At 40.5% G+C, this 15234-nt stretch overlaps 1 protein-coding gene across 3 annotated transcripts in view; it reads right to left on the bottom strand.

Moving 5' to 3' along the window:
• Positions 1-15234, bottom strand: part of Lin9 (lin-9 DREAM MuvB core complex component) — a 51301-nt gene that overhangs the window by 29163 nt on the left and 6904 nt on the right. Inside the window, exons 2-6 of one of the 3 annotated variants that reach the window (XM_059280578.1) lie at positions 14751-14783; positions 11983-12077; positions 10970-11074; positions 2937-3070; positions 894-1019 (exon numbers count right to left, since the gene is read on the bottom strand). In XM_059280578.1, coding sequence (XP_059136561.1) covers positions 894-1019; positions 2937-3070; positions 10970-11074; positions 11983-12077; positions 14751-14783 — 493 coding nt within the window. Of the gene's footprint in view, positions 1-893; positions 1020-2936; positions 3071-10969; positions 11075-11982; positions 12078-14750; positions 15034-15234 lie in introns of those variants that run through there. The other 2 variants (XM_059280579.1, XM_059280580.1) reach the window with 2 other exon arrangements.

Consider the following 15234-nt stretch of genomic DNA (forward strand, 5'->3'; position numbering starts at 1 on the left):
AATATTTTACATCTCTAATCCCAACACTTAGAATGCAGAGGCAGGAGGATGAGAAGTCTAAGGTCACCTTTGCTTATACAAACCAGTTTGAGTCTGAGGCCAGGGTGGGATACATGAGACTCTGCAGATAGATAGATGGATGGATGAATAGATGGAAAGATGGATGGCTGGATGGATAGATAAAATTGGTAAAGGGAACAGATACAAAGGAAATAGGTAATTTAATACAGTAACATTGGGACTAGAGAGAAAAAATAAAAATGCACATTAAAATAAGAAATCTTTGAGGCTGGAGAGATGGCTCAATGGTTAAGAGCACTGGCTGCTCTTCCAGAGGTCCTGAGTTCAATTCCCAGCAACCACATGGTGGCTCACAACCATCTGTAATGAGATCTGGTGCCCTCTTCTGGTGTGCAGGGACACATGCAAGCAGAACACTGTATACACAATAAATAAATCTTCAAAAGAAAAAAAAAGAAACCTTTATAACAGTAATATGCTAAAAATCTGTGATCGGAAAAAATGAAATTATATACTTTATTCTAAGCGTACAAAGCTTACATACATTACAGTTCATTAATATGATATATTTAACATATAATCAATTATTCTGAAAAGTTATGTTTTGGTACTAGTCATTTGAAGCTTTAAAAAGTTAAGGTACTGTATGTGGTTGAGTATGTTTTCAATCCCAGCACTTGGGCAGCAACGGCAGGTGGATCTTTGTATGTTCAAAGGCTAGTCTAGTCTGTATAGTGAGTTCCAGGCAAGCCAGGGACACATAGTGAGAACTGTCTCAAAAAGAGAAAAAAAAAAAAAAAAAAAAAAAAAAGCCAAAGTAGTAATGATACTATTGACTATTTATTAATTTTAAACAGAAAAGTTATTTTTACCTCCGTGGTTTTCCCATTAGTCGCCTGATTTTTCCCCATTCTACTCTTGTTAATTTTCTTGTTTTCAAATTAGGAAAAGATTCCTTTAGGCATACACAGAAGTCATTATCTCCTTCAAAAAGTGGCCTATAAAACAGAACAATTTTATTTCATTGGTTAATACTTAATGTGCTACTTTCTTATCAAATCTAAAATATATCTTTCAAAGTTGGGTATAGTGGTCCATATCTGTAATTCCAGCACTTGGCAGAAGAGGCAGGAGAATCAAAAGCGCAAGGCCAGCCTCAGCTAGATCACTATTTGTAGCTACATAGTGACAAAGCAAGTCTGAGATCAACTGGATTACATGAAACCCTGCCTCAAAAAACAAAAATACACATCCTGATTTTTTTTTTTTTTTTTTTTTTTTTGGTTTTTCGAGACAGGGTTTCTCTGTGTAGCTTTGCGCCTTTCCTGGAACTTACTTGGTAGCCCAGGCTGGCCTCGAACTCAGAGATCCGCCTGGCTCTGCCTCCCGAGTGCTGGGATTAAAGGCGTGCGCCACCACCGCCCAGCTCACATCCTGATTTTTTACATCATACTAGTCACAATGTGCCAAACTTCTACTTCTAAATCGTATAGGTGGAAATCCAAGGGCTGAAAAGGGTACTTGGTAGATAAAATATCTAAAATATTAAGTCACTCAGGAAAGCAGTCTAGATGGGAGACTCCAGGAGACCATGTATAGCTCAGATCTCCATCTGGGACTATCCTCTGGCTCTGGCATTGCATCGATAAAGAAAACAATATTAGCTACAAAGTATCTTTGCCCCAAAGGAAAAGCCATCACCAAGGAGTCCTCTCCTCCTTGGGATTAACTAAGTCTTACAACACTGGAACACTCTAGGGGGTTGAGGTGGTTTTGGTGACTCCCAAAATAATCACACCAAGACACCATGAAATTCTAAAACTATCAAAAAGTTCTACTCATGAGTTTGAGAAATGAAAGGTCCAGTTTTAACAATAACACATAAATGTGAATATCCATGAACTTTACAAGCTTCTGAGCAACCAACTGGTTTTGAAGGACAGAGGGAAGTACAGATCAATAGCCAACCAAGCAACCGCCAATACCAGGCAGAGGAAAGAGATTAGAATCAGAGATGCTCTTCAATAAGCCTATTGTGTAGTAACTGGATTTCAGCCGATCTCCAGGTGCTATTCAAAATTCCTGTATAAAGTATCTAAATACTAGCTGTAATGAAAAGATGACTCTCCTACAAACGATTTGTCTATTTCTCCAGATTTATAAAACAAATATCATTTGCTGCAAGTAATGGTGCTTTGATTTAGGGTATCTTCATTCTATAGTAATTGCTAGTTATAATATGGAAATTATGCTTTTATTTAAAACTCACAAAATGTGTAACTTCTTACAGGGGCAGGAAAGGGAGAGAAAAACTGTAATAAAAATAGAAATTAATTAAACTGGAATAAGGAACAGAGAAATGGACTCTACATTGGGTATGGTGGCATACGCCTGTGTCACTACTTGGGAGACTGAGGAAGAGGATGATGGGAGGTGGGCAGACCTCTAGCCTGCTCTACCAGGCCAGCCAGAGCTTTAAAAAAACAAAACAAAAAACATTTGAACCCGAGAGTTCAAGACAAGCCTGAACAACCCAAGACCTTGTCCTTATCCCTAAAACAACGAAAGATTTAAAGGAAGAAAATAGGGGTAGTGGGGTGCTGCTGGCTAGAGAGCTGCTCAGCAGTTAAGGGTGTGTACTGCTCTTGCAGAGGGCCTAGGTTCAGTTCCCACACAGGGCAGCTCACCACTGCCTGTTACTCCAGTTCTAGGGGGGCCTACATCCTCTGACTTCTGTGGGCACCTATACACATATGAAGCACATAAAGTCATGCAGGCACGCATACATATACATAGTAAATACATTTTTTTTTTTAAAAAAGAGCAAAGTAGACTTGTAGAAGAGGTGACAGCTTATAATTGGAAAGTTAATTTTCAGTTCAAACAACATTAATGATATAAGCAATGATACGTACTTGTCTATATTTGAATAGAACCACTCATATATGCACCATTTATGTGCTTTGGGAAGCTTGAGTAGGTTCCGTAATCGAAAACCAATCTTCTGTGATGCTTTCTTATCTGGTGTTGACATTGTTGCTGTAAATTTCTACATTAAAGAAAAAAAAAAGATTGAATTATAGCTTCATTAAATAAAAATGAACATTTGCAATACTGAATGCATTTATAAAAAGAAAGAGCATATTCAAGTACTCAAAAAGATCCAATAATATTCAACATGGAATCTGTTAACAAGCAAACCTCCTGATAGTAAAACCTCAGTCTGGCTACATGGCTCACCAGGTAGGACACTTGCTGCTAAGCCTGGTGACCTGAGCTCATGGGTCAGCACGTGGTGGAAGGAAAGAACTGATTCTCACAAGTTGTGTGTACACACACACACACACACACACACACACACACACTTAAAAAAGAAGTTAAAGCCGCAAGTTTTACATTCTGAGAAGGAAGTGAAACACTTGCCTCCACTGTACTTGAACTATAATATAATTTCAGTTTAGTTATGCAGGAAAAACAGACGCAAGTGAAATACTTCTAGACTTAATGGGTCAGAAAAGACCAGTAAGAACTCTATGTGTTTGGGGTACAGTTCAGTGTTAGAGCACTTGTCTGGGTTCTATCCCTACCAATAAGCAAAAACAAACAAACAAAAAATCATCAAAAGACTGCTGAGAATATCAAGAGAGAGAGCATGCATGCACACGCAAGCACACAGTAGGTCCATATGAAGTCAGTATAAAAATAACTAAGTCTGTCAAAGTATAGACAAAGATAACTTTATTCTGCAGCACTACTAGGCATGGTAGTGTGTGCCTGCAATTCTGGCACCTAGGCAGAGACAGGAGGACTGCTCTAAGTTCAATGTCAACACAGTCTACACAACCGGGGGGGGGGGGGGGGGGGGCAGCAGTCAAGCACCAATAGAACATCAAGAAAGAAAGAAAGAAAGAAAGAAAGAAAGAAAGAAAGAAAGAAAGAAAGAAAGAAAGAAAGAAAGAAAGAAAGAAAGTCAAACACAACACAGCAGAAGTCATACTAGGAAAGCCAGAAAGGGCCAGGGTCGGGAAACTGTTAATATAACTCCATGATTACTAGGTACAGCAACGCAAGAGAAGTCATGTGATTGCCTCCACTGATGGTAAGAAGTCAGAACACTAATCATTAAAAACAAAACAAAGTAGTCAGGTGAGGGTGCATGAGTCAAGGCCAGACTTCTCAACAGAGTGAGTTCCAGGCCAGCCACAGTTACATAGTGATACCCTGCCTTCCAGAAATAACAACCACCACCAAAAAGACACAAACCACTACAACTCTTTTTTTCCCTAACATTAATATTTTGATTGATTATTTGAGAATTTCCATCATATACCCCAAGCTCACTTCCCATGTCTGTTCTCCATCCCTTTTGAGCCCTGCCCCCAAAGAAAAAGAAGAAAGGGAAAAGAAGGAAAGAAAAACCTAGTTCATTCTGTGTTGTCACATACTCAGTGGAGCATGGTCACCCCAGTGGCTAGCCCCCCAAGGAAAGCCGAGTCCTCCTGCACCCCAGCCAGAAGGCAGCAATTGTGCAGAGCTACACGTCAGCATCTCTACTGTAATATTTATTTATCTATTTATTTCCGAGACAGTAGTTTTGGTGCCAGTCCTGGATCTCAATCTGTAGACCAGGCTGGCCTTGAACTCACAGAGATCCACCTGCCTTTGCTTCCCAAGTGCAGGGATTAAAAGTCTGTGCCACGACTGCTTGGCTCCCTATCACAATTTTTAAGAGTTCTTTTTAATGGCTTCCTTTTTAGGTTGTTAATTTTTTGGGGGGCGGGGGGTTGGTTGGAGGTAGGGGTTGTCTCCAGAAGCCTTCTATGTTCTTCTTTCTCCACTGTGCATGTGCAGTCATCGATACCACTGCAAGAGTTCCTTCCTTGCCCTTTACAGTCAGTGGGAGCATGGATCCTGGGCTTCTACATGGTTTCTAGCAACAGCACGGATCAGGAATATCCATGCAGTCTTCAGCATCAGCACATGCCAAGGACCTCTGCTTGGTCTCTGGTGGAGCACAGCCCAGGGATGTCAACAAAGCCTTCTGTTGAAACACAGGTCATGGACCAGCATGGCCCCTGGGAGAAGCATGGACCATGGAGGTCTTTTGAGGAGGTCCAATCCAGTAAATGGACCATTTTTCATCTTAGACATCCTGTTACTGTTCAGAGCCAGGCAGTTATGCGGCGGGGCGGCTTGTTCAGCGGCTGAGTCTGCCAAGCTCCAGGCTGCTGCACACCATCCTGTCGACCCTACTGGGTGACACCTGTTGCTCCATCAACCGCAGCCTTCTCTCATGTCCATCACAGCCGTTAAGTCTCCAGTTCTGAGCATGCACCGCTCTGCTCTTCATCGTTCCCGCATCTCCATCACATATTCATTCATCTTAGTGGCAATGGAAGCTGCAGAGCGTCACCCACACGGTACACCTTTTGTCCAAACAGCTTTCCATGCAAATGTTCATGGCAATGAGTGCAACCAGTCATTGGTCTGGTTCAAGGGCTCTGGCTTCTGTCACATCAGCAATACTGGACCCTTGCCAAGACTACTCTCAGATATCCTGCTATTGCCCAGAGTTATGGAGATCTTGTGGCTCTACAGGACCACCCCCTTCCTGTGCTCCAGAATTCACAGGCGGGATAGATATTGGGGTGGACCAACTCAAAACCCTGGATCTGGTCCTTGGTGGTAGCTGAGTTGGTCAGTGGGAGGACCAGCACCCCCCCACACACACACATCCCCCTCAAACTCGTAACAGAATAGAGAGGACAAATGAATGACTAGGGAAACAAAACCACTAAAAGTTAAACCACAGTTAATGTAGTACTTAGGATAAAACTCACAGGCTTTGTATGTACATGCCAGCACCCATGCTTGTGTGCACGGAGGTGGATGTCAGGTTCTTCTTTTGTTGTTCAGGCAGGGTCTCTCACTGAACTCGGAGCCCTGACTGGCTAGACTGGCTGGTCAGGTACACATCGCCATACCTAGGCTTTTATGTAGGTGCTGAGGATCTGAACTGAGGTCCTCATGCTTTACCCACTGAGCCATCTCCTCATCTTGTCCCCCAATTTGAGTCTTTAAGTATCCTTTATTTGAAAAGAAAAGAACCAGCAAGATGGCTCACTGGGTAAAAGAACCTGTTGCCAAGCCTTACAACTTGAGTTCAATTCCTAGGACCCACATGGTAGAAGGAGGGAACCCATGCATACAAGCTGTTCTCTGATCAACACACACATACACACACACAAGACACAGAGAAAAACATAAACATAAGGGAATTTAAGTAGCTCTGGCTGTCCTGGAACTCACTATGTAGACAAGACTGGCCTCGAACTCAGGAGGTCCGCCTGCATCTGCCACCTGAGTCCTAGGAATAAAGGCACACACCACTATACACAGCAAATTAATTAGCCAGTGCGCACACGCACACACACCCTTCCTTCCTTCCTTCCTTCCTTCCTTCCTTCCTTCCTTCCTTCCTTCCTTCCTTCCTCCCTCCCTCCCTCCCTCCCTCCCTCCCTCCCTCTCTCTCTCTCTCTCTCTCTCTCTCTTTCTTTCTTTGGTTTTTCAACACAGGGTTTCTCTGTGTAGCTTTTGGAGCCTGTCCTAAATCTCGCTCTGTAGACCAGACTGGCCTAACAGAGATTCACCTGCCTCTGCCTCTCGAGTGCTAAGATTAAAGGCGTGCACCACCACTGCCCAGCAACACACACAAACTTGTAAAAAGAAAAAAGCCCACACTAATAAATTATCTATTTCTATAAACACATTAAAGTTCTATTTTGAATTGTTTCTGAGACAGGATCTTGCTATGTGGTCCTAGGTGGCCTAGAACTTGTGTATAGAGATCAGGCTGGCCCTGATCTTTTTTTTTTTTTTTTTTTTTTTTTTAACCTTTTTAGAGCTTTATTGGGGGGGGGAGAGACAGAAAAAGACAGAGAGAGAGAGAGAGAGAGAGAGAGAGAGAGAGAGAGAGAGAGAGACAGACAGAGAGAGAGACAGAGAGAGAGACAGAGAGACAGAGAAAGACAGAGAGAGAGAGAGAGACAGACAGACAGACAGACAGACAGAGAGAGACAGAGAGAGACATGGGGGGAGAGGGAGAGAGGGGGACCGACGGGGGGGAAAGAGCGGAAAGGAGAGGGAACAGAGAGAGAGAGAGAGAGAGAGAGAGAGAGAGAGCTGGCCCTGATCTTAAGGCAATCCTTCTGCCTGTGCCTCCCAAGTCCTTGGGTAGCATGCATGCAATACAGAAATTTGTTAATTTCTTAACTTTTAAAGCTATACTTACTCACTTATCATGTGTGGGAAGGGCCCATGTGTGGACTCAGAAGTCCCCTCGAGGGCTGGTCCCACTACATCAGTCCTAAGGATTGAACCCGAGGAGTCAGACTCGGCAGCAGGTACCTTACCCCTCGGCTATCTCCCATGTCACGTTTTAAGTCTATTTTAAAAGGATGACCAAACAAATCAGTGTCATCAGTGTCTCCCTAACTGGATGAGAAAAGTAGAATAGTGAGTTAAGGTGAATGTGTGTGCGTGTGTATGTGTGTGTGTGTGTGTGTGTGTGTGAGAGAGAGAGAGAGAGAGAGAGAGAGAGAGAGACTCAATGTAACTATGGCTAACCTAAAACTTGCTATGTAGGTGATGCTGGTCTTGAACCCACAGAGATCTATTTGCCTCTCCTCCCCAGGTGTTGAGATTAAAAAGACATGTGCCACCACACTACTATAAACTCTTGATTTTAGAAAAATTATGTATCCATAGACTAGTTGCAAAGATAGTAAAGAATGCAAATGCTCTTCATCCAGCTTTCCCTGATGAGTTCATCTTAGGTATCCAAGATGTATTTGTCAAAATCAATACAGTACCAGTTCTCAGAGACTTTGGATTTCAGTAGTTTTTTCATTAGTATCCTCTTATGTTCTAGAATTTAAAATAAAATACTGTAGAAAGTTAACTTTTTTTTTTTTTTTTTTAAAGAGAGAGGGAGAAAATAATCTACCTCTAAAGCCCTGGCTGGCCTTGAACCTGTGGTAATCTTCCTACTGTGGCCTCCCTAGTATTGGGATTACAGGCATATGTAAGCATACTAACCTTAGAAAATTAATTTTTTAATGCAAAAGTAAAAATATTTTCAAGGCTATTTACTCATTTGTATTGCGCACATGGTACAATGTGTATGTCAGCGTGGGCATGTGTGCCTCAGCGTGTTCACGGAAGCCCGAGGGTCATTTTCAGTAGTCAGTTTTCTCTTCCCATTGTGGGATCCAAGGATTGAACTTGACTATTTACCTGCTGAGCCATCTCACTGGCCTAAGAATAATCATAAAAACTGCTGTTGTGGGACATTAGATCACACTGTGTGAAAGGCGCCTTCTGGTTGGTTTAATAAAGAGCTGAATGGCCAATACCTAGGCAGGAGAGAATGGGCAGGACTTCCAGGGGAGAGAGGAGAACTGGAGAAGAATATGAGTGTACAAGATGCCAGCGAGACATGAGAAAGTCAGACATACAGAATGGAAGAGAGGTTAAAAAGCCACGTGGCAGAATGTAGATTAATAGAAACAGGTTAATTTATGTTTTAAGAGCTAGTTGGGAATAAGTCTAAGCTAAAGGCCAAGCTTTCATGATTAATAATAAGTCTCCATGTCATTATTGGGGAGCTGATGGTCCCACAAAAGAAAGTCCAACTACAAACTGCTGTTTCTTTGGGGGGTGGGGGATCTTGGGCTGGAGAGGTGGCTCAGAAGTCAAGAACACTGGCTGTTCCCAGAGGTCCTGAGTGCAATTCCCACAACCACAGGGTGGCCCACAACCATCTATAGTGGGATCTGATGCCCTCTTCTACCATGAAGGCATCCATACAGATAGAGTGCTCATATACAGAAAATAAATCTAAAAAAACAAATCTCTTTGAGTGTGAGAAAAATATATTCAGACTGTTAGTGGAAATATAAATTATTACAAATAATCTTACCTACAGATTAGATAGCATGTTCCAATTTCTCCTCCCCGCCCTCCACAGGGTTTCTCTGTGTAACAGTCCAAGCTGGCCTGGAACTCGCTTTGTAGACCAGGCTTGTCTTGAACTCACAGAGATCTGCCTGCCTCTGCCTCCCAAGTGCTAGGATTAAAAGCGTGTGCCACCACTGCCCAGCTGCATGTTCTAAATTTTATATGTAAATATTTATGTTGTATCAATTATACCTCTAAGGGTTTATCCCCAAATCAGGAGCAATAAAAATGTTCTAAATTTGTGGTAATGAACATATAACTACAAAATATTATAAACCACTGAAGTATATACTTTTGTTTTATGTTGTTATAATGCTGGGGATCCAACCCAGGGCCTTGGGAAGACTATGCAAGAGCCCCACCACTGAGCTATGCCCCCAGCCTTTTAAAATGTACACACTAATTAGATATATTGCATAGTATATGAATGTCTCAATAAATCTGCTAATTTAAAGTAACAATTTTTTTTTTTTAAAGAAAGCAAGACACTGGAGAAAGGCTGCCTACCATTTAAGTATCAGCCTTACTTACTAGCTCTGTGATTTTGAGCAAGATAATTTAACTTCTCCATATCTGTTCCTTCATCTGCAAAATGGGGAGCAATATAATAGTATCTATTTCATGAAGGTTGTTAAAAATTACATCAAAGTCATACACATGAAATGCTTAGGACAGCACCTGATACATAGTAAATACTCAATAAATGTTGGATCTTAATACTTTTTCAGCTGTGGACTATGTTCTTTAAGTAAACACACAGACAAACTAAGCTTGGTGATAGAGCACTTGCCTAGGAATACAAAGCCCTGGGTTCAGTCCTCAGCATCAGAAAAATAAAAGGCACCCCTCCCCCAAACAAATAAAACCAGACAGACAAGACGAAGATTTAGGGGCAATGACTAGAAAGGGAAAGAGATAAGCTACATCACATAAATGACAATGATACACTAGGGCTGTTAGGACTAAGGAAGAAAACTTGGGCATAAAATATAATCATCATAAAGAAGTTGGTCATGGTGGTACACTCCTGTAATCCCAGTACTTGGGAGTCTGAAGCAAGAAAGATTGAGTCTGAGGCCAGCCTAGGCTAAATGCTGAGTTCTAAGCATTGTATTGAAATCTTGTTTTATAACACTTTAGGGGAAATAATGAAAGAATAACAGGAGTTATATCAGAAGTTATAAAGCTGGTCTGAGAAAAACCATATTACTATTAAAGGTCACATTTTCTTAGCTAAGTTTCATTCCTTTATTACATGTCCATCGTGACTTTAAATTTTTTAGATTACATTTGTTTACTTTTTGAGAGTGTGTGCGCGCGCTGTTGTGCACATGGAGGTCAGAGAACAACCTGCAGGGGTCGGTTCTCTTCTTCTACCGTGTTGAGTTCCAGTGACAGAACTCAGGTTCTCTGGCTTGATGGCAAGAGTCTTTACCCTGAGCATCTCATCAGCAAAATTTTTAAGTGTCAAAAATAAAACAGGATAAATAAAACAAAATAAAATAACTCAATGGAAGAGTACTTGCCTAGCATATGAGACACCCTAGGTTTGATCCACAGCACTCCTCCCCAAAAATAATAAATAAAAAATGCAAAAAGGAAATCCTATTTCATATATTGTTTCCTCTTCTGGAAAGTCTTCAACCTATCTCTCTTAATAAAGTTGGACATTTCCCTCTCATTTATTTTGGTACCGAGTCTATTTTACTTACTGTCCACTATCTTCATTTTTATAGAATCACAACTGGCTTTCCATCCAGTTTAAGTAAATCAATAAAACACTGACTCTTCTAGGTTAGTAAAAATAATTGCTGAGCAGCAATACTGACTTAAAGAATGCTATTCAAAATGTAACAGATAAATACGAACTTTATCACATTGCACAATTATTCACATCCTTCCCATGAAACAAACATCAACACACACATACCTGTGGAATCATTGCGACTCTCTGGTTTCTTTTAGGTGACTTTGTATTTATTTGTCTGTCATCCTCATCAGAAAAGAGTCGACTTCTTTTTGAATTTCTGAAAGGCTATGATAAAATTTTAGTTTAATGAGTGCTTCTTGTTTTTGTTCCAAATGCAAATTAGATCTGGAAAACACAGCTAACTCTAGATTATCAGCAGTATAGGACTATAAATGAGTAGCACAAAGCTAAAATAAACATCTTAAATTAGCAAAGTACTTAAATATATATTTCTACAATAATGATAAACCTAAAACTAGAACCCACATCTCTGTAGCACACTGGCAACCTTGCATGGTGAAGCCAGGAAAATATGTTCTGGAATTCCAACTCAAATTATGTTGGCTAATATTAAGTTGCTATTACATGATGTCTGCTGCAGAGGGTTAGACAAGGGCATTAAACCACTTGAGAAGCACATGCCTAAATGGTTTTAGTATCATACTCGATCTGATGTCAAAAGTTCATCAAATTTCTAACTGTAAATAAAAATCCATGATACATATGAGATAACTAATAACTATCTTTAGAACTAAAAACCCCTAAGTAGCAAAAGTATATAACACTATCCCAGCATTCAGGAGCCAGGGGCAGAGGCAGGCAGTTCTCTGTGAGTCAGAGGCCAAACTGGGTCAGTCAGGGCCTCTTAGTGAGACTGTCTGTAAAAAAAATATAATAATAATAATAATAATAATAATAATAAAAATAAATAAATAAATAAAATGTGTGTGTGCATGTGTGTGTGCATGTGTGTGTGTTACAAATGCTTAATGGTGACCAGATAATTTGGTTACAGATAATTTATCTAAATCAAATCAAATACTGCTCAATGACAGGTTAAAATGAAAATACCTATAATTGGGGGGGGGGGGGGGGACTTGCAAAAATATTTTTGTACTATGTGAACTTATACACCACAACCATACAATTAATTCAGTGCGAATTCCTCTAGCTTACAGGAAAGCTCTCCTTACCATTTCTACAGCAGGACCCGCATTCCTGCCTTTCCAAACAGGAGTTTTCTGTAAAGAACTGTACTTTTCATTCCATGTGTTAGATAAACTTCCCTCTGTAATGAATAATTAATACTGATAAAATTTAAGGTTAGTTCAAAGGATTTTCTATCATGAACACTACCCTTTAGTAGTAGTAAATATATGGGGGGCTGGAGAGATGGAGCACTGGCTGCTCTTCCAGAGGACCCGGGTTCAATTCCCAGCACCCACATGGCAGCTCACAATTGTCTGTAACTGCAGTTCCAGGGGATCTGACACCCTCACACAGACCTACAAGTAAGCAAAATACCAATGCACATAAAATAAAAGAAAAATAATTAACTACATAAAGTATATATTAATGTGAAAAAGTTACAATGTGACTGTAATAATCTTATTTTACTAGAAACAAAAGAAACAGGCCAGAGAGACACTTAGGGAAAGGCACTTGTAGAGAGCTACCTGACGACCTGAGTCTGAGTTCGATCCCTAGAACCCACAGTGGAAGGAGACAACTGACTCCTGAAAATTGTCCTCTGACCTCCATTAAACACTCTGGAGCACACATCCACACTCACAAACACACTCACACATACATTTTTTAAAAATCCTATTATTTGATGTGCATGATGTTTTGCCTGCCTTATTTCTGTGCACCACAAGAAGGCCTGGCACCTGCAGAGGCCAAAGGCGGCCATCAGATCCTTCAGAGCTGAAATTACAGTCGACTGCTGAGCTCTCATGTAGGTGCTAGGAGCTAAGCTGGGGTCCTCTGGAAGAACAGCCAGTTCTCCTGATCACTGAGCCATCTCTCCAGCCATATACAACTACAGTTTTTAAAAAAAATTAAAAAACAATAACAAAAACCTCACCTGTGTTTTCTGTCCATTCTTTTAACAATATGATAAAACAATGCATCTTGAAAGTATTACATTTCTATATGAAACATACAGGATTTGGTTTTAGCTTTAGGTTTTTAATAATTCTTTTACTCTGTTAAGAACAATTTCATATTTTTTTTATAAAATTCTAACCAAAAGTAGGACAATGGAAAATAAAGAATAAAAACCTTCTAATTCTGTTTGTTTTGTTTGAGACATGCTCTTACTATGTTTCCCTGGGTGGCCTGGAATTCACTGTGGAGCGAGGCTATCCTTGAACCTGCAGAGATCCTTTTGCTCTATGTGTCCCAATACTGAGACTGCAGCATGGGCTACACACCTAGGGGACTTTTCTAAATGATTTTTGCTTCAATATGTGAAACACAACATAGGAAAATTAATCTAGTATGGTATGGTACATTCCTATGGCCCAGACTGACCTCAGTCACAGTAATCCTCCTGCCTTAGCCTCCAAAATAGCTGGGATTACAGGCATGAGCCACTATGCTTGGCTGTTCTTAATTCAAAGAAATGTCTTCAGAATTGTGCAAAAATCAGAAAAAGCCCTATCAATTAAATTATTAGATATATGAAATAAAGAAGAATGAGTTTAATTTTTGTAAAGAATCAGGTTTAGATGCAGACATATGTTTAAATATAGATACAATAAAACTAAGATTAATATATATAGGATGGTTCTTATTTTCCTATAGTTGCTTACCAGCTTTCTCTAATTTTTTTCCCTAAGAAATAAGTTAGTTGGAGCAGGTGTGGTGGTGGTTCTATAATCCTAGCACTAGGAAGCCTGGGGCAGTAGGATTAGTTCAAGGCCAGCCTCAGCTACATAAGGATCTTCAGGTCAACCTAGGCTATAAGATCCTGTTTCAAAAGACAAAATTAACTAAGGAGATCTGCTATTGTGGTACATTCTTATAATCCTAGTACTTGAGAGGCAGATGCAAGATTACCCAAGTTTGAGGCTAATCTGGTCTATATACTGAGCTCTAGGTCAGTCATATATAGTGAGACCCTGTCTCAAAAAACAAACCTACAAAAATAAATAAAAACAAACCACAAAAATGTAAGTCAGATGAAGGCTGAGGCAGGAGGTCCTTAAGGTCCAGGTTGCCAGCACCTCCTCCTCCTCCTCCTCCCTTTGCAGAAAAATCTCATTCTTTTAGTTCAGAGAACATGCAACACTCTTAAAGGAAAGGGGGCGGGAAAGGGGGGGAGATCAACATTCATGTAAGCTCAGCACAGGTTTCTTGAATGTTTTTACAGTAGTGATACCAAAGAGCTCAGACAAGCACCCTACAGCTGAACTTCACCCCAGCTCTAATTAAGAGATTCTTTAAGCAAGACATTTTAAAAAGGAAGAAGAGGTAGGTGAATCTCTGTGAGTTCTAGGCCAACCTGGTCTACATAGTGAGTGCCAAGCCATCTAAAAAACAAACAAACAAACAAAACAAAAAAAAAAAAACACACAAAAGAAGATATTCTTTAATCCATAATTTTAGGAAAATTTTCTTTTCTTTTCTTTTCTTTCTTTTTTCGAGACAAGGTTTCTCTGTGTAGCTTTGCACCTTTCCTGGAACTCACTTGGTAGCCCAGGCTGGCCTCGAACTCACAGAGATCCGCCTGGCTCTGCCTCCTGAGTGCTGGGATTAAAGGCGTGCACGACCACTGCCTGGGTAGAAAATTTTTCTTAATTACTAGCAAACAAAGATAAATTTTCTAAAAGCAAATGAATTTAAAATTATCAGCGAAAAGTTAATACTTGAGTGAATGCAATGAGTCACATATAACAGAAGGAAAAGAAAAATATATCCAAATTGTTATACGTATCTAGAAAAGTATAATTCTTACCTTTTAAACTGACAAGGGCTTTTGCTGAAGAGCCTGAAATTAAAAATAAAACAAATCAGCTGGGCATGGTGATGTATCCTTAAAAGGTAGATCTCTGTGAATTTCAGGCCACCCTGGTCTATATGGTGAGTTCCAAGCCAGCCAAGGCTACACAGTGAGACCTCGTCTCAAAAATAAAACAAGCAGACTAAACCAAATCAATAAATATTTCATAATCAAAGTTAAAGGAGAAGAACTTGGTTTATGTATAAGAGTGCTCCACTTGGTCTGAGCAATCTTGAGCTTGACATGACGGTTGGATATGCAAAACAAGCAGCCGAGCAGGCACCGGGGTGGGCTCAGGTCTGAAATCCCAGCCCATGAAAGGCAGAGGACAGCCTGGCCCTGTCTGGGAAAGGAAAGGAGTAAGGATCCTGGCACTCGAGCTAAGAACTTCAGAGACTCGGCCGGCCTGTGGAAACTGTGACAGCGGCTGGAAATCATT

Source organism: Peromyscus eremicus, chromosome 15, assembly GCF_949786415.1.
Source record: "Peromyscus eremicus chromosome 15, PerEre_H2_v1, whole genome shotgun sequence".
Lineage (NCBI taxonomy): Eukaryota > Metazoa > Chordata > Mammalia > Rodentia > Cricetidae > Peromyscus > Peromyscus eremicus.